The sequence below is a fragment of the Lampetra planeri genome, chromosome 42 (genome assembly GCF_965212315.1).
Source record: "Lampetra planeri chromosome 42, kcLamPlan1.2.h2, whole genome shotgun sequence".
Lineage (NCBI taxonomy): Eukaryota > Metazoa > Chordata > Hyperoartia > Petromyzontiformes > Petromyzontidae > Lampetra > Lampetra planeri.
Genome location: NC_136148.1, coordinates 7,160,614 through 7,181,239, shown reverse-complemented (window position 1 = coordinate 7,181,239; position 20,626 = coordinate 7,160,614). Strand labels below are relative to the sequence as shown.

General features: G+C 50.6%; 1 protein-coding gene across 1 annotated transcript in view; it reads left to right on the top strand.

Moving 5' to 3' along the window:
* Positions 1–20,626, top strand: part of LOC144732353 (phosphorylase b kinase regulatory subunit beta-like) — a 140,260-nt gene that overhangs the window by 55,682 nt on the left and 63,952 nt on the right. Inside the window, exons 8-10 of the mRNA XM_078613832.1 lie at positions 182–245; positions 7,639–7,734; positions 11,076–11,273. Of these exons, the coding sequence (XP_078469958.1) occupies positions 182–245; positions 7,639–7,734; positions 11,076–11,273 (358 nt within the window). The remainder of the gene's footprint in view (positions 1–181; positions 246–7,638; positions 7,735–11,075; positions 11,274–20,626) is intronic.

The window sequence follows — 20,626 nt, the reverse complement described above, 5'->3', positions numbered from 1 at the left end:
GACAATATAAGTCCACACACTCAATGTATGCTTCACATCAACATCGTCATCATCATCATCATCAACCATGATTGATCAATCCACTGCTAAATGAAGATGCACGCATGCCTTTTCATGATAACATAAAGAAAGAAAATAAAAACGTTGCTAATTGAGTGGACTCCTCTCGTTGTCCCTGCAGTTCTGTGGGCCTTGCCAAGGCCGCGCTGGAAGCCATCAACGGATTCAACCTGTTTGGGCCTCAGGTGATGTGTGCAGAGCAATGGCCATTGTACACGTGGCAGTGGAAGCTGTTTGGGTGTGTGTGGGTGTTGCTTGCGTTTCGTGCCAAGACAATTAGTTAATTAATCCACTGAAAAATATCACTGAATTCTTATTTTGTGGCCGCTGGAAAAAATGGTAGCCATCTCCACATCCTGCCTCCTGAAGGCTGGAAACCCTTCTACGAGCCACACCCAGTTATGACGTGCCTGATGATGCCAATGACGTCTCCAAGACCAGGCCATCACCTCCCGTCCAGCAACTACATGAGAGAACGGCTATTTTTGTGTGATCCGATTAGTTAAGTAAATCCAACCGATAATCAGGAGCATAATCGTGTACTTTTTATTTATTTGAGCCCGATACAAAGCACGAACCACACCAAGGGAGGGGTGGAGGAGTACAGAAATTATGTGGACTGAAACCCCAACTCGGTGCTCCTGGGTTCTGGGAAAGGGAGAAGGTTGGGCTCACTGCCCCACTCACACAGCGACTGTGAGCAGCAGGAGCATAGGCTTTTTATACGGTGAAGGGAAGGTGAGGCAAGAGGAACAAAAGTCAAGAGAAAAAGGGGTGGGGGGGGTAATCGACTACTTAAAAGAGTCGGATAGTCCAGCTCTACTTTGGTTGCAAAATGTTTGGTTTTCAAACCGGACTGTCCGTTAATCGACCTTGCGGTACAATACTCATTCGATGTCTCTGATTTGACGACAAAACACCACGCTCTGCACGGGTCCAAAGTGCGACCCACATAGCGGAGCATTGCTCGCCAAGAACATTAAAGCTACACAATTTCGTTAAGGCTGCACCAGGACACATGGTCAGTTGGCAGCCGTTCTCTCTTGGCACGTGACTAGCCGCCAGAGCGAGAGCCACACTGGGTGTAGTGTGCAAGGACAGACCCCGTTAAAATCAAGCCCTGTCCATGATCCTCCATGTTGGTGCAGAATGAGATTTATCAGTGTAAAATTGCAATGTTTCATCAAGCGGATAATCTCACCCCCACCCTCCTCCACCCCTTGCCGCTTTTGTCCGTTTATTTGGGAAGAGGAAAGTTGGCAACCCTAAGCGTTGCTGCCAAAGCAATCGCCCTTCCCTCATTCGCTGTCCCATTCGCTCATTTCTCGAGCTTAATCCCCAATCTCGCCCTCCAAATTCACCAGCATGGATGTCGCGTACGTAATCTCATCGGGGTATCTCTGCTCTAACGAGGAGGCGTTCGTATCACCGTTTCAAATACACGAGATGAGCATTACATATTGGGTTGTAACTACCGCCTGCTGTTAAGCGCGATATCCGACGTTTCTCTTCGCATGATGGAGGCTTCTCCAGGAACTAAAACTTCGGGACACAATGCCGAAACGTGTGTGCCATGAGCCCGAATACACGTCGGAGAGCAATATAACAAAACCGCGAAAACCTCAAAGCAGTTACACTGCAAGAGTCTCCTTGCTTATCTCAATTGAAGGTTCTGCGCCAGTGGTGGGAGTTCCCCTTTCAAATGGTGGAACGCGTGCAGAAGTGCATGCAGATCAACATTGCAGTGCAATGTATGGGTTTATCTATTAATATCGATTCTTAATCTCATGACACGTGCATCGAATCGCGTGCATAAGAACGTTTTTGAATGTGTATTTGTCGTATGTAATGGGGGTCAACATCACCCCTGCAGCCATTAGAGGCAGATATTTCCTCATCGAGGGCAGCCATCCGTCAACCTGACGCGACGGCCAAGAGGAAAGAAATATCCAAAAAAGTTCAAAACAAAACGATCCAAGTAATTTGATATCGTAGAGTGACATTAAAATGCCACGTTTTTAAGAACCATAGTTTCTAAATAAAATAGTTGGCGCGTGTGTCCGGAAAGCCCAAGGGACTTTTATCGGAGAATTAATGGTTTTTAAAATTCAGTCTGCAATAATGACGGTGTAATTGGACTCGCGTGTGGCTGCGATGGGCTTTGTAACATGACTTTAATTGCCAGCGTCATTATAATAATTGAGTATTATTCCAGTTGTCATTAAGCAAGGCAGACTAAATTGCTGATGTATGCTGCAGTGACAGATCGAGACAGATATGCTTACAAATGTAATAACAATGATTAGATCAGCAAATAGGGTAAAAAAGCAAGTATGCTTGTGCAAAGAGGTGAACAACTTATATAAATGTGAGCGAGGGTGTGCAGTAATTGTTTGTATGATGTACAAGGGCGAGTGCAAAGTATGTGCCCTGACACAGAGAGTGATGAGTGGCCTAGATGGAGTTGCGGTATTGCTCCACGTGGTCCGCTTGGTACATCATCATCATTATCATTTTCATCATCATGGAGATCATCGTCTTCATCGTCAATATCCCAAAACCTGCGCCACGGCGTCGAGTTGTTAACTACCTCGCCTGATATGCAAGGGGTCGTGCCCGACACTGATGCCTGTATATTTGGAGTTTTACATGTTCTCCCCGTGGTCGAGTGAATTTTTCTTCTTGTCCTCCGGTTTTTCCCTGTACATTTAGAAACATGCGTTTAGAGTATTTGGCTACTGTAAATTTCCACTTGATGATAAGCCTCTTTGTTGAGCTATAATTTGTGATTAGGTAGCTTCTGAAAAAGAGCTATTTAGCTCAGAGGGCCTTGCCTGGTAAAATAAACTGTTTAGTTCGGAGTCGTAGTTGTTTAATCGCCACCCATAAGAACGTTTTGTCTCGCTACTCGATGCACCCGCACACCACTTCATCGCCGCTAGGAAGGCAGTGGGGGGCACCGTTGGATTTTAAAACATTTCTGCAGGATTTTCTTTGGATGTTGTCAGTTTAAAAAAAAGAAAATTTCAGGTAATGTTAAACGTGAGATTATTTCAGGTACGTTACATGGGCTACAAAAAAAATGGATGGGTCAATCATTATTATAATGCCCCACTGCACATCAATAAGGCGTCTCCGAGCGCTCTATAGAACGTCAAATGTACACGCATGGCCAACACATTTAGTTTTGACTGACCAAGCAATGAACTCTGGACATTTTTAATAAGCGCTTATGTTATAATGAAGGCCACTGACTAAAATCAAGGAATGCCATGGTAGAAGCAGATAGCCAGCTCACCCTCTGTATCTGCACTCTACTGTATTAGAGAGGTGGATATTTATGTTTTACCGTCCTGCGGATGGTGGGCCCACAGGACCGATGGTGGGCCCACAGGACCGACCATCCACAGGATAAAGGCTGAGGGGTGGCTGCGATGCCAGTATGGCAGGGAGAGGGATGGTCTCAGACAGACTGGACCTTGGCGATGAACACTCGCTATTGGGACGTGGAATGTGACGTCACTGGGGGGGAAGGAGCGCTGGTGAAGGAGGTGGAAAGGTACCGACTAGATATAGTCGGTCTCACAGTGGGTGTAGTGCTCGACAGAGTGCCGCCTACCGACTCTATAGTCTTACTGGGCGACTTCAATGCTCACGTGGGAAACAATGGAGACACCTGGAGAGACCTGATTTGGAGGATGGCCCCCCTGATCTGTAATGTTATTGGAATTCGGCGCTAGTCACGGAATGTCAATAACGACCACCATGTTCGAACATAAAGGTGCTCATAAGTGTATTTGGTACCAGAGCACCTTGGGCCGAAGTTCAATGATTGACTTTATAGTTTTAACATTGGACCTCAGGCCGTATGTTATGGACACTCGGTTGAAGATAGGGGCAGAGCTGTCAACTGATCACCACCTGGTGGTAGTTGGATCCGACGCTTGGGCCACCGACCAGATCGACGTGAAAGGCCCAAACGAATAGTGCGGCTTTTCTGGGAATGTCTGGTGGAAGACCCAGTGCAGAAATATTTCAACTGCCACTTCAGGGAAAGCTCCGATGCTCCAGGGGAGGTCGTGGACATTGAGTCCGAGTGGACGATGATCAGGACCTCGATCGTCGATGGAGCTGCGAAAAGATGTTGCCTGAATGCAGTTGGTGCTTGTCATGGCGGCAACCCTAGGACCCGCTGGTGGACACCAGTTGTGAGTTAAGCTGTCAAGCTGAGAGGAACCGGTTTGCCAAGAGGGTGGCAGTGGTAGCAGTCGCTACCGCTGGGCGTAGGAGGAGTTTGGAAAGGCCATTGAGAGGAACTACCGAGCAGCCTCAAAGAAGTTCTGGCAAACCATCCGATTCCTTAGGAGAGGTCGACGGAACGTGGCCCAGGCTGTTCTCAGTAAGGGTGGCGGCGTAACATTGAACTCAAGTAAGGAGATAGGCGAGAGGTGGAAGGAACACTTTGAAGAGCTCATCAACCCGGTGGAAATGCCCTCGTCTCAGGAGGCAACAGGCAACCCTGGAAACAGCTGGGGGGGGGGGGGAGGGGGGTCGGATCCATCACGGCTGCTGAAGTCGCTGTGGCAGTCGAGGGCCTTCATAGCGGCAACGCTCCTGGGGTGGACGAGATCGCCCAGAGTTGTTAAAAGTGCTGGACAGTGTAGGAGTGCTGTGGTTAACACACATCTTCAATGTTGCATGGAAGGCGGGTTACAGTACCTTTGGATTGGCAAACTGGAGTCGTGGTAACAGTTTTTAAGAAAGGGGACCAAAGGGTGTGCTCCAACTACAGAAGGGTCACACTGCTCAGCGTCCCAGGTAAAGCCAATGCCAGGGTGCTGGAGAGGAGACTACCCCCAGGTGGTCGAGACTCCGATTCAGCAGGAACAATGCGGATACCGTTAGGGTCGTTGAACAATGGACCAGCTCTTTTGCCTCTCAAAAATATTTGAGGGGTCATGAGAGTATGCTTCTCAAGTCTATCTCTGCTTTGTAGACCTGGAGATGACATTTGACCGTGTTCTCCGTGATTTTCATGGACAGGATATCAAGGCACAGCCGAGGTATGGAGAGTATCCAGCACGGGAGCATGGAGGTGGCGTCGCTGCTTTTTACAGACGACGTTGTCCTCTTTGCCTCGTCAGTCTGTGATCTCCAGCATGCACTTAAACGGTTTGATGCCGAGTGTGAAGCGGCTGGGATAGGATCAGCACCTTCAAATCTGAGGTCATGGCTCACTCCCGGGAGATGGTGCCTTGTGCTGTCCAGGTGAGGGGGAACAGGTGCCCTTAGTGGAGGAGGTTAAGTACCTGGGGGTCTCGCAACAATACAGCTGGCGCTGTATTGTTGCGGGCGCTGTACCGTTCCGTGGTAGTGAAGCGGGACCTGAGTTCTCAAACTAATCCCTCGGTTTGCAGGTCGATCTACGTTCCCACCCTCTCCTATGGTCATAAGCTTTGGGTGATGACCAAAAGGATGAGATCACGGGTAAAAGGGGCCGAAATGAGATTTCTCCGCAGGGTTGCCGGGCTCACTCTCCGTAATTGCGTGAGGAGCTTGGTAATCCGGGAGAGCCTCAGAGTCGAGCCGCTGCTCCGCCGGATTGAGAGGAGCCAGTTGAGGTGGTCCAGGCACCTGGCAAGGATGCCCGCCGGTAGACTCCACCTGCAACTCTACCGGGCACATCCCACTGGGCGAAGACCTCCGAGCCAGCCCAGGAGCCGCTGACGGGACTATGTCGCTCAGCTGGCCTGGGAACGTCTGTGAATTCCCTAGGAAGACCTAGAGTATGTCGCCAAGTAAAGGCAGGTCTGGACCGCCCTACTCAACATGCTGCTGCGACCCTCACCAGGACAAGCGGATTGAGAAACGAACAAACGATTATTTAGAAATTATTATTTATTAACGATTGCATTTTTTTTTACTCTCTGCGCTCCTCTGACGTTTATGGTAGGAAATGACAATATCTTGGACAAAAGCATTTAAAATTGGTTCCCACTTATTGAAATAAAAAAAATAAGCATTACTCTGGATAATAATTACTACTAGCTAAACTACCCGGCTTTGCCCAGGAGTTGGATTCACGACGCCCGGTCGCCTTTGTCTCCCCAGTGGCGATGTTCACACACCACACCAGTTACTCGTTTGAGGCTGAGTCGACCTAGGGGAGGCCCAGGACCGGTTAAAATAATCGTCACCGGTGGTGGCCGTGAGCGGGAATCGAACTCGGGTCGGCGGGTTCGTAAGCGCAGCGCGCTAACCACTACACTACAATGCGTTACGCTTCCACAGATTTGACGTCACAGCTCAGTTGCCGTGCAAAAAATATATGCATTATTGAGCTCCCTCCCCCCAAAAAAAAAGCAAAAGTGTATTTTTATAATTTTTGCATGGTGTACAGTCTGGAAAGTACTCACATGGCAAATTTCCAGTTTGTTGCATGTCGGGAAGTAAGCTAAACATTTTGAACAGACACACATATTCACAACTTTGCCTTTTATATATATGGACATATATGATAACACGCACAGGATAATCTTTTGGATTTGCCTGCCCAGGTTGCTACTGCTGCTGTTGTTATTGTTCATTTGTGTTTTACCCCTGAATAGCAATCAGAATGAAAAGTAAAAGCGAGAGTGCTGGAATTTGTGTTGCTGTTGATCGTGGAGAGAGAACGATTTCATTAAGGAGAGAGGCGACATTGTCATGGACAGACAGCCAATATTTCGCGATGCGTTTGCAATAAAATGAGTTGCAAACGTCAGCACAAAGCAATAAAGGCCAAAAGCTGTCTCTGCACCGGCAGCTGTGATTTCATCAGCAACGACGGGAAATGTTAAATCAAACTTGAGGGTGAACTACGGCTAAGGGTAGACCTGTACACAAACGACTTTGGTGTGGTTCTTGGGCAGTACATCTCTGGTTGTATTAAAGCGCACAGTCGACAATAGCTCTGTTGTACAATGGCTTATCGTTGCACCCCAAATGAATCGATGTAAGAAGTGCACATTATTTTCAGATGGCGTATGAATCGCCCCCCACTGAATGATGCTCACGGTGGTCACCCATCCCAAGTACTATGCCAGGCTTGCCGCTGCTTTGCTACCGAGCTTTGACGATATCTGGCGCGTTTCGGTTTCTTTACTCATATGCTGTGTGTGTAAATATGTGTGTGTGTGGGGAGCGGTGGCACAGTGGTTAGCGTGCTGTGCTACGAACCCAACGACTCGAGTTCGATTCCTTCTCACGGCCACCAGCATTGACGATTATCTGAACCTGTCCTGGGTCTCCCCTAGATCGACTTAGCCTCAAATGAGTACCTGGTGCAGTGTGTAAACTTCGCCTCTGGGGAGACAAAGGCGGTCGGGCATGGTGCTGGCCACCCACCCCCTCGTGTGCAGTCCCGGCCTTCATTGGTGCTCGCTAACAGCACTTGTCACAACAGTCTGTTAAGGCAATACGGGGGATCTTTATCTTTGTGCGTGTATATATATGTTGATGTTGTTGTTGGTGATGTTTCCGATGGTGATAGTGATGTTGATGTTGTTGGTGGCGATGCTGATGTTGTTGGTGGTGCAGGGCTGCTCCTGGTCAGTCATCTTCGTGGACACGGATGCTCACAACCGCAACCGACAGACGCTGCACTCCCTGCTGCCCCGCGAGTCTCGCTCTCACGTCAGTGACAACAGCAACAATAACATTGGCAACAACAAGAACGCAACAAAACATAACAGAACACAACAATGACACAATAGACGCAAAATATATGCAGCCCAGCAATCATAAATAACAGCACAAAGACGTTAACAAAAATAAATCGCGCAATAACAACACATCAACAAGACAACATTGACACAGTTGCACGGAAGCATCGCGTAAAAACCACAGTACAACATTGACTCGATGGCACTGACACAACGATTTGAACTTGATACTATCCAAACCGTTATGGTGGCAGGGTGGTGATGGTGCAGCGAGAAGTTTCAGTTTCGTTTATTTGGTATAGCCCTGTGAGCCATTCGGCTCTTGAATCGGGTGCAACCGCAACAAACAAAAACATGAACAAGAAACATCTTGAAGTGACTACGCGCAAACATAAAAATCCAGGAAAAAACTGCAAAGTCTTCCAGAAAAAGCACCGTATATCAATGGGAAGGACCTGGGTTCGAGACCAAACTCTGGAGCATCCCTGTGTGTAGTTTGTATTGTTCTCCTGCTGTTCTGCATGGGTTTCCTCTAGGTTTTCCGGTTTCTTCCCACAGCTGGTATTGGCAAAATTTCCCCATAAAAAAAAATACCGGCGTTTAACTCTCAGGATTACATGATTTCGAGTCACCTTAAACACAACACTGTGATCTCGGCGAAATGGACGTCATTATTTCGAAGCCATATGTAATCAGTAGAGCTAGATTCCACAAAAAAGGCTTTTTAAAGGCCAGAAACTGATCGGATGAGATCTTTGAGTGAATCAACTCATGGCTAGAAGACTTCGACATTAGTATTTTAGCTCCTGAACGTACCGTTTTTGCCATCATGCGCAAGGATAGAAATGCATCAAAATTTTGGGTTGTGCACTCTTACCACAACACAAGTATGTATGTTTAACTTATTTCGCACCGTACATAGCCAACCGTGCGAATCAGAGGTGCAGGGGGAAGGACAACAAACTCAACACAAAACTAAGTAGGAGTCCAAACACCGGAGTGTGCCACGCTCGTGGGCCAGAGGGAGAGTTTTTGCTCCGAGCCCGCCGAGCGAGCGCTGTGGCACGGTAGAACAGACGCAGCGAGGATAATTAATTCCTAAACTGGACTAATTGTGTCTGCGCCCGGCTTCAGCTGAATTGGAAGCATGGTGGTGGAGTGGGCAGGGAGGGGGAATGTGAAACCGCCCTAAGCGGATTACAGGTCCGGAATCTTCTACCCAGCGGGAGGAGATTTATCGGCAGAAATTCCTCGTTCTAATTACATCTGGCCAGGTTTGCTTCCGTGGGCTGCGGCTGTCAGGAGCGGCGTCCCCGCAGCACATTTTCTATATTTGATTATTTATTTATTACCACTACTACGACCACCACTCCCAGTGGTGCAGTGGGGTGCACGCGGGGTTTGCGATTTAGAGCTCACCGGTTTGAATTAATCTCCCGGCGCGGTAGTTTAAAAAATGTACTTCCTTATGCCTTAAGATAAACTCTCTTCAATGAGGACGCATGTCTGTTGCAAGGTTCAAGTTGATTTTGTTAAACAACGTTAGAACTCAAGAGACCGGGTGAGTCTCTCGAGTGTGTGAATGAGTGAGTGAATGATGGAGTGGGTGAGTGAGATGGTGGATGAGTAAACGATAAGAAAGTATGAGTGAGTAAAAATGTATTTTATTTAACCAGGTGTGAACTCACGAGACCAGCATGAGTGTCATATAACACATTCCTGCGGAGGGAGCTGGTAGGGACGTTGGGTTGCTCGGTCAATGGCCAGGGTCAACGGCGGCGTGGTGTATTCTGCAAATATGCCCGACTGTGAGGGCGGGCACAAGTCGGCGTGAGTAGGTTAAACGTTGAGTTTTATAAGGGCACCACGGGGTGACCAGCCCCTCCCCTCCCCACCCCTCCCACCCCCCACCCAGCCCCACCCTCCCCACCCAGCCCCACCTTCCCCACCCAGCCCCTCCCCACCCAGCGCCTCCCTCCCCACCCAGCCCCTCCCTGCACGACGGACGGACGGACGGACACAATAATCCCCTGTGGGCTGGTGTAATCAGGAGGTTCCTACCAGTATAACAGTGGCCTGGGTAACGTCTGCCACTATGGGGCAATGGTTTCTGCCGTGTGTATAATCGCAGTTGAGTAATTTGCAGGTGAGATCTTGTCAAACTACGTGACAAATGTATTGATGTCACACGACCTTTAAATTTGGTCATGGGAAAATATCGAGCGAGGAATATAATCCCTGCCCGGTCGTCATCCATGGTAATGTGGAATTTCCACCACCGCTTCAGGTTGACCAACGGATAAAGTCTGCCGCCCCATGGCTCGTATTAGCAGAGAGACACTTGGCACTGGAGGGCTTTGGTGTGTGCGTGTACACGTGTGCGCATGCGTGAGCCTGTGCTGACAGTTGGACACGCTTTGTTAGCTCAAAACACATTCAATTTCACTTTAGTCAACACAGGCTGCTTAATTGAAGGGCGTCGTGGCATTTATTACAAATTGAGTGGCGATTCCACAGTGTGCTCTGCAGATTGCCGTGCTGGTAATTAAAGCCTATATGTCCCAATGTAATTGAAAACAAATTCCGTATTGAAAATTAAATTGAAAATCAAACCGTCACTTCCCATTGCAAGTACAAATCACCGACATGCTCCCGAATGATTGGAGGATGTATTTATTTGTCAGATTGGAGTGGCAATGCATTTATTTGACTGAGTGTAGTTATGGTCACGAACAGTTTATTATGATTATCCTTATTGTTACTTTGCTTGTTCACCCAGGAGAGCCTCACCGAGTCTCAAGGCTCTTTTTCAGGAGGGTCCTGCCAAAGTTTTCACAGTAGAGGGTGATGTTGCCTCTGCCGTGTGTAACCTCAATTTTGTATTTTTTCTGGTAATCTTTCAGCATTGGGAAGTTTTGGCCAATACCAGTTCCACTGTGGAATTTGTTTTGTTTTAGCTATGGGCGCACACCAGAGAATCCAGAGCAAATCCACAGGGTGGGAACATACAAACTCCATGCAGAAAGTCACTCGAATTGCGAATTGAACCCAGATTCTTCCTGCTGTGAGGCACAAATGTTGCCACCGCACCACCTCGCCACCCAAAATTTATTTTAATGCAAATCTAGCTGTGAATATCATCTTCAGCAGCAGCCGTGCTTTATCCACTGCTGGATAAATCCTTCGCAATGTCATTGCCATCCCTGTTGGTCCTGGTCGCGATGAAAGACCTCACGTTGTCGCCTTTCCTCATCAGAGAGAGGCGCCGCTGTTAGCGCTGCTCTACAGTTACATCCCCCCGTTGTGTTGCAGAACACCGACGCGGCCCTGCTGCCGGTGCTTGGCTACCCGGCATTCGCCGTCGATGACGATGCCCTGCGGCACCAGGCACTGGACAAGGTGGTGCGCAAGCTGCGCGGCCGCTACGGCTTCCGCAGGTTCCTGCGCGACGGATATCGCACGGCGCTCGAGGAGGAGCACCGGCGGCACTACCGGCCCGCCGAGATCAAGGTGACGAGCTCGTCACAGTCGCGGCGGTGGTGGCGGTGCCGCTGCTCACAATCCGGGTTTGTTTTCGTCAAGGGCATTTCTGTCCGGCTTTCATCTCCGATTAGCACGGTTGGCCACGCACTGCACGAAAGAAGTTCAACGCACGTACATACAACATGCGTCGTTTGGCTGTTAAAACGAAGCCACTGACCCGAGTTTCGAGACAATCCCCCCCACCCCCACCACTATTCACTGGAGTTGAGAAATGCACCGCAGGTCTACGCGTAGAATTGTAGTGGGCAGGGCATAGACGCTGAAAAGAAGAGATGGTGGTGATCCTGAGTGAGTCGGTGAGTGAGTGGTAGGTGAGTTGTCGGTGAACAGGTGGGTAGGTGCATAGGTGTGTTGTTTGGTGAGTAGTAAGGTACCACTCAATATTTGTTTCTGCTTTATTTTACTCTGTTTTCGCGTGCAGTGCAATTCTTCATCAGTTGCAGTGTTTGTGAGTGTAATTTCATTTTGCTATGGGTTTAATGGTCTTACATTCCTCCAATTTAGCAGAGTTTTATTGCATTTCTTTTTAGTTCTTCTAGTATCCGCTTCCACGGGCTGCTGTCAATTAGACAGTTCCACTGCTCTGCAAGCGCTCCTGATGGAACATTTGTCTCATGATGTGACGCCGATAGAAAAACCGGGATAAAATCATTAAAAAAAACAACAACAAAAGTGTTGCAGAAAAAGTTAAACGTTTTTATTTTATTTTGCTGTTCAGTTTTTTTGGTTTTTTTGCACATTGTTTGCTATGGCAATGTTTATCTTAATTGAATCATTATTCCTCCTTTAGCAGCCATTAAGGGTTTAAATTTCTGGTGATTAACCTAGCTATGACCTTCATCCGCTTGCAATGCAACCATCACCACATCCCCGTCCCCAGTGCGTGCTGCACAGCATTCCGAGTGGAAGGTTCCTACTCTTGACTTTGCGGACAGCTCCCCGCGGTGTCACTGCCAGCAGCCGTTATGTTCCAAGACGTCCCACAGTGTCGCAGCCAGGGCCACGAGTAACCGCAACGACGTGAGGAGGTTTCTCGCCGTGGCTAGAAGCCTAGAAGGATCGCAACGGCGTGGCGGCGGCTTCATCCAGCAGTGGATAGATCGGAGGGCCCGGCAACCAAATTAACAAGCCAAGCCATTTGTTTCGAATTCGGTAAAAAAAACACGGTATTTCAAGAGCCGCAATGCACGTGAATACGAGACGGGTCACTCTCGGTTTCTTGGGTTTCCTTCTCAGTTTCTTGGGTTTTACCAGGTAAGGTCCACTGCGCTCTTTTTTCAAAAGTGACCTGGCCACAAATGATATCTCAACGAAGTGGCTTATCACGTGGAAATGTATAGAAGCCCAAATGTTCTAAAAGTGTGTTTCTAAATGTGGAGGGAATAACAGGAGGACCCGGAGAAAAATCCACACGACCACGGGGAAAACAGGTAAACTCCAAATATACAGCGGCCGTCGGGTTCGGGATCAAACTCCCGACCTCCTGCGTACCAGGCGAGGTAGTTAACATCTCGCCATTGTGGCGCCCCTGTCTCTTGAGTTTCCCTATCAGTTCATTATTTTTTTTCCTCCAAGGATTTTTCAGTCGGGGGTCTCACTGAGTTGTACCGTTTGGGGTTGGCGTGTGTGCAATGTGCGCAACGTGGACAGACTCTACAGAGGGGAGGGCTTAGTAAGTGTTCTCGGTGCATCTCCACGGAGCTTTTCTTGCTCAGCCACTGCAAACAATCGGCGTGAGAGCTCGCGTACGGCGCGGCCCACTCTCAGAAGCATTTCCCCTCCCCCTGTTAAGCCGCGAATTGGTTTCTTAAATAAATAGAGTCGTCTATTGACCGCCATGCTGACAATTGACCACTTATCGGCTCCGGCTTCTAACGTCGATGAAACGGCCAAGGGCCGGCAGGACAAGAGCTGGGGAGCGGCTCAGGAGCGCTGCTGCTGCTGCCAAATGGAAGTCATGGGGGGCAGCGGTGGGGGGGCAGCACCTGGATTACTTAAACATCTCAGAGGTTAACCCAGCTTGTGCATCGCCATCTATATCTACGTGACAACGATGATAATACTTTACTTTTATATAGCAGTGTCATTCATGCCAGCAGCATCCCACAACGCTGTACATTAATTCGAAATATAAGGACCAAATCCCATATACTGTGGTTGGCTATGCACGGCAAAAAAGAAGTCCAACACACACACACACCAAGCAAATGACAATCCTACTACCAAGCACAATAAACAATAAATAAACAAATAAAGAAATGGCATCAAGCAAAAAGCACAAACAACAAAAAAGTAAACACAAAATAAATTAGTCCATGATGATGATAATGTTGACAGTGAGAATAGGTTTTCCCCGTTTTTCTGGCAACAAAACAGGTGTTACGATGTTAAAACACCAAATTGGTTAATGCAGACATGATTCCCTGTAAAAGTTTTCAGTTTGGTGTTTTAACATCTTAACACCTGTTTTCTTGCTAGATAAAAAGGGGAAAACCTATTCTCATATTTTGGTAATGGCCACGGCAATGATAACAGTGACTATGTTAATCAGGGCCGTGATGGCGATGATGGTGATAATATTTAAATGTACCCAGGAAAGCCTCACTGAGTCTCAGAAGATCCTTTTTCAGCAGGGACCTGACAAGTGTTCACAGAGTAGGAGGGGTAACGATTGCTCTGCGTGTAATCACAAATTGGTGATTGGCGGTGTGATTTTTCAAATTTGGCAAATTTATACCGAGACGCCCTCCGCGCAGTGCTCTGCTCTGCTCTTATGAATGACATCACGGGAACATTGATGTGAAGCAGTGACGTCACGTGGTTATCACAGCCGCAATCATAGTCAGGGCAGCTGCTGGATTCGAACCGCGAGGCCCTGCAACAAGCAGTGAACTCGTTACCGCTACGCCGTGTCACTGCCAACTCTTGATAAGCAGTGCATCACCCAAGTTAGTCTGCAGAGGCAGATATCCCATAATTACTTCTGAATAAATTTCGATTTAAAGCTTTCGTGACTGCAGGGATTCATCTTCTTGGTTCTTTCGGTAAAGTCACGTAGAAGGGAAGTAATAAAATAATAAAAATAAAACAATAAAATAATTCTCACGACGTTTCGACCACAACGCAAGCAGCCGTCCTCAGGTGAAGAATGAAACACCACCAAGCTTGGGGCATATATTTAAGCTGGGTTGGAGGGGGGGAGGTGGGAAGAAGAGCGCCTTGACAAATTTGCATATCAAGAGGAATTTAGCATATGGAAAATGCGTAGGAGGCGGGCAGCGGGGTTCAAATTAATATTATGCCCGTGCATTATGCAGGATTAGCAGCATCAAAGGGAGGGGGAAGGGGGGTAGCATTAACAAAGGAAAGGAATGTTAATAGTGTAATAAACGACTGGACCACGATGTCTGGCTCAGTGTCCTTTATTATTCGGTTCGTGCTGTACACCCACACGGCTGTCTTTACTCTGTAGCTTCTCCACGGTGCTGACTCCAATGTCGGCCCGATCCACAACAGCAGCTCCGCTGCTGTTTCTCTCACACAGCCCCCCTTGGCTGTACTCGCTGCTGCTCTTCTCCCTCCGCAGCTCTCACAGCTTCTTGCTCTCTCTCTCTCTCTCCGCAGCTCCTCCTGGCAGCCACACCGCTGCCTCTATCAAGCAGCCCCCTCTCTCTCTCTCTCCGCAGCTCCTCCTGGCAGCCACACCGCTGCCTCTAACTCGCAGCCCTCCTGGCTGTCTCCTCCCCAGCTGCACACCACTCCGCAGCTTGCTCTTATCTTCGGGGTTGGCTCCCGATCGCCGTCGGCGCCCCCCCTTCTCCACACTTGCCCGCGTGGCCTCACTCTTTTCCGCTCACACCCCGACTACCTTCCCCTTCCGGTTTACCCGCTTAAAGCCCCGAACCTTACCCCCACGTCACATGACTCCACCCCCCGTGACGTCACCTCCGGAAGGTCGCTTACGCCCGCATTACACCACCCTCCCCCGTAGAAAAATCCCAGCCGACCTCGGCTGACCAATAGCAAATCGTAATGCGGCGAACCGAGCTTCCCCCCCTAAAGGACACTAAGCATATAATGTAACAGCAAGAACAACAACAACGCAATCAACATCAACGATCGTACAAAAGCATGCAATAAATACAACTGTAAGAAAAAAATAACAAGACAGCAACAATCAACGAAACGTAAGCGATTTGGAACGTGTGCGGGTCGCCGGCCCGTCCCGGACGGTCGGCGGCCCACTCGCAGAACGGGAACGCGATGAAAGTCGAGGAACGACAGGGGGTAATCCCCCTGTCGCAGCTGGAAGTCCACCGCCGTCCCGTGTCTCTAAAGAGTTAGTCTTGGGCTTGTCCTGTGACCGTGCCCGCAGCTGGGTCGGAAGGGCTGCAGGGCTCGAAGGTCCCGCAGACCTGGCAGGCGTCCTCCGAGCAGGGCCCCTCGTCCCCCGCAATGTCACGGCCGGCCTGTCTGGAACAGGTACGACAGGCGCTCTAGCGAGATCAATGGACGCAGGCAGGGGAGAGTCAGCAGCAACAGACCCCGGCAAGGCAATATTGGGGGATGACGCATCATGTAAGGGAGCAACATATGGTTTCAAGCGCGACGTATGCACAACCCAGCGACGAGACCCAATCTGGACGCGTGCTGTCTGTGGGTTGGGAACCGCAATGAGGCGTACGGGACCATGCCAGGGTTTGTGCAATTTCGGCGAGGTCCCCGGACGTACCTGTGGACAATGAAGCCAGGCTAGGTCCCCAACCTTCCAAGGGCACTCCCCCTCAGACCGTCGCGCATATCGCTCGTTCCGGGCCTGGGCTTTGGCCGTAGCCACGCGGGCATTCTCCCGCGCCTCCGTGACTCGGCGAACCGTGTCCTGGATGTATTCAGGAAGTGGTTTCCGAGGTCCCTTCACCCCAGTTCCCAATTGCACATCCACCGGCGGCACGTTTTCCCGACCATACATAAGGTAAAACGGCGAATATCCTGTAGCCGCATGAGGCGTCATCCTGTACGCCGAAAGCACCCCGGGGATGTGCAGATCCCAATCTGATTGTTGTTCACTCACGGTATGGCAAAGCATGGCAGACAATGTCCTGTTCAGCCGTTCAACCATACCATCCGTCTGCGGATGGTATGGGGATGTCCGTACTTTCTTAGTCCCAAGGCCCGCGCACACTTCCGCCAATAATTTAGAAGAGAAATTCCTGCCCTGGTCCGTGAGGAGTCTCTCAGGCGCCCCCTTATCCATAATATACCCAAACAAAAAGGCGTCGGTAATGGCCGCGGCCGACTGATCGGGCAACGGCCAGGCCATCGGCCAACGGGAGAGGTACTCAACCCCTACCAGCAAATATTTATTACCCCTCGCCGATGGTGGAAAAGGTCCCAATATGTCCAGTGCCACCAATTCATTGACTCGAGACACCTGAATCGACTGGAGAGGCGGCACGTAAGGATGTTTCGGCGGCTTACGTTGTGCACACGCAGGGCACGCGCGCACGTGCCCTACGACATCTGTCGCCATGCCGTGCCAAAAATAATGACGTTGCAACGTCAACAAGGTCTTCTGCACCCCTAAATGTAAGAGAGTGTCACAATGGAGGGTTCTAATCAACTCGAACCGCAAGGACGTTGGTACCACCAGGCGCCAACGTTCCTGGAACCCCTCCCGCCACATAAGCAGACCATCTCGGAGAGCGGTTTGCGGCCCCACAGCCGTACTCGGACTCCCATTGTCCTTAGCAGACCGCTTCCGCAAGGACACCAATGACTCATCCATCATCTGTTCCCGGATCCAGACAGACCGCGGCAGATTCAAAACCCCGTCAGCCGGTCCCGGTTCCATCGGAGTGTCCGACTTCTCGACGGCCAGCGTGAGCGGCTGAGGGGGGTTTGGAATCGGCGAACACCTATGCGTCCCCGACTCACATTTACAAGGGCCGCGCCGCGGTAATCTGGAAAGTGCGTCAGCGTTCGCATGGCGCACACCCTTCCGATGTTGAATTTGGAAGGAAAATTCCTGTAGCGTGTCCAACCAACGTGCCAACTGTCCGGATGGCTGGTCAATTTTAAGGGCATATTGCAAGGCCGCATGATCCGTACGCACAATAAAAGAACGACCGTAGAGGTATGGTCGAAATTGCCGTAGGAAAAAAACAACCGCCAATAGTTCTCTGCGAGTGACACAGTAGCGGGTTTCCGCAGGAGACAAGACTCGGCTACCATACGCCACGACACGCTCTACACCCCCTTTAGACTGTGATAACACCGCCCCAATACCTGTGTCACTCGCGTCCGTATCAAGAATGAATGGGTGATCGAAATCGGGATAATCCAATGTTGGGGCCGTGGCCAATAGATCACGCAGACTCCGAAAGGCCGCCTCCTCCGGCTGTCCCCAAACAAACTTCCGTCCTTTACCCGTAAGGAGATGCAAAGGCCTCGCAATCGTCGCAAAACCCGGCACGAATCTTCGGTAATACGAGGCAAATCCCAAAAACCGCCGAACATCCCCCACGGTGGCCGGAGTCGGCCAATCCCGGACGCACGCCGTCTTTTCCGGATCCGTGGACACTCCCTCAGCGCTCACAATGTGCCCCAAATAACGGACGGACCGTTGCAGTAGGTGACATTTCTTTGGTTTGAATTTCAATTTGGCAGAACGCATCCTCGTAAACACTGTCTCCAGCCGCGTCAAATGTTCATCGAATGTGCGGCTGAAGACAATGATATCGTCCAAATATATAAGACATGTCTCCCACTGCAACCCCGTCAAAACGAGCTCCATCAATCTTTGAAATGTAGCAGGGGCCGCATTCAATCCCATCGGGAGACAGTTGAATTGAAATAACCCCTGAGGCGTACGGAATGCGGTTTTCTCCCGTGAGGACTCGTCAAGGGGAAGCTGCCAAAATCCCGAAGAGAGGTCCAGTGTGGAAAAGAACTTAGCCCCCGACAATGCGTCGAGGGAGTCATCCATACGCGGCAGAGGGTACGCATCTGCCACCGATATCTTATTCAATTTGCGGAAATCAACACAAAATCGCAATTTGCCATCCTTCTTCTTAACCAAGACGACTGGAGCGCCCCATGGGCTGTTAGATGGCGATATAATGTCCGCAGCCAACATGTCTTCCACTGCCCCCCGTACGTGTTCTCGCTCCGCAGGACTCATCCGATGCGAATTTAATCGAATAGGGGCAGCATCGCCCGTCTCAATGTGATGGTAAAGCAAGGAAGTGCGGCCCAAATCCAAATCATCGGAGCTGAACACATCGGAATATGTCAACAACAATTTACGCAGCGCACCACGTTGCTCCATGGACAGGGAAGAATTTTCGTCACATAATTGAGCAACCCAACGATCATCCGAACCCCTTGGCTCGGAAACCCCAGCAACAACTCCCCGGCTATGTGGACAATCATGGGTCGCAAACGCCGTAGTGGCATGTGCCACAACCGTACCGGCCGGGACACGGACGTTTTCTCCCCCCGCATTAAGCACCTGTAAAAACGGTAATTGATCCGGCCGGACGATGGTCTGTGCCCCCACTAACGCCAACCCGGTTGTTATCGTGGCGGACGGTGACAACAAGACCCCTACTGCTCCTAGCCGATCAGGCAGGGGCTTCCGATACCGCAAGGGTATAAGCATCTGTGTACCAGGTGGGATGTCCACAGATGCGACGGACAGCGCCTGCACTTGTACGGCCGAAGCAGGTCGCCCCCAGGGCGACGGCAGAAACGAGATTTGACGGCCCCCCGGCAGTTCAATACAATTCTCATTGATTTTGATCAAAATGGGCATCTTAGCCAAAAAATCGGTGCCTAACAAACAAGGAACCGCCAAAGATCTCGATATCAACACAACACCCGAGGCCGACACATCCCCAATAGATATCTTAGCATCCACCTGACCCACGATGCCCATGCTACCCCCGTTCGCAGCGACGCACGACCCATAAACCGGACGCACAGCCCCCGACGGAATGCCCAACAGATGGAAAATGACATCCGATATAATAGTCGCAGACGCCCCCGAGTCGACCAAAATGCGCACGTCCACACCTTGTATGGACCCCGGTACAGTGGACGAACCCGTAGCGGCCGCGACAACTCTCCGTGCCAATTTGCGCCACTGCGTAACTGAATGACAAGGCCCCGTCGATGGCCTTTCTTTAACAACAACAATAGGATCGCGCAACACAGGTGGTGGGTGAGGTGGAAAGCCTTGCCGAGTGTCTGGTGCGTGCCGACATGCCTGTTTCGGAGGATCTTTAGCCGACTTGACCGGTGCCGAGGCCTCCTGCTGCGGCGGAGCCGGGAAGCGGGCCCAGCAGTCTCTGGCGTAGTGGCCCCTACGCCCGCAGCGGAAACATTCGGCCTCGTTGCGCCGAAGCGCAGGCCTCGCCTCCTGACGGCCCCGTTCTGGTAGCACCGCGCGCGGTCTCGGCCCGCCGCGTCCCGTCCATGGAGCGGAGGCGGCCGTCAGTTGTTGAGGGCCCCGGTCATCCGGAACATAGACGGCCTGCGCAGGGTTCCATCCCAGCGCATCCCCATCTTTGACGGGCCCCCCCGTCCACGCCGTCACTTGTTTCCAGCGACGGAGGTTGAATTGCGCATCGAGACACTTAGCAGCCATCCGGGAAGTTAGCTTCTCATGCCCACACACAGGCATGGGGATCCCTAGATCCCGAGACAGCTCCAACATTTTCCATAATATGAGAGGCTCAAGCAGGTCCTGTGGCGTCTCAGGATAAGCTGCCATGGCCAGCTCCAGCACCGCACCCCTGAACGCCACGGGCGACTCCTCTGGTGCTCGTTGTCGTTGAGCGAATCGCCGATGCGCATCATCTGGTGGCTCATAAGCATCGGCCATTTCTTGAAAAACACCACATAAAGTTGCCTTCTTATCGGTCGATATGGAACGGAAGAATCGGACAGATTCGTCGTCCAGGAGAGTCGGCAACACCTCCAAAGCCTCCGCATCGGTCCATCTTGCTGTGCGTACCGCCGCCAAGAAGCGGCAGGCGAACGCGCTCCAGTCCCCACCGACGGAAAATTCTTTAACTGTTGTAAGGTGGCGACTCCGACTCCTCTTCCCGCCGTCTTCCAATGGTGGTGGTTGTGATGGCAAATTCAAAATGGCGTCGGCCCGCGGCGTGGCCAAGATGGCGGTTTGGCGCCACGGAGCGCGCAAAATGGCGGCCTCTTGCCGCGTGGGCAATGGCGGCGGCAGGACAGGCAACGTGGCGGCCCGCGGCGTACCACTTGCATCATCCATCGTCCCTGGCGCGACGAGATGGCATAGATGC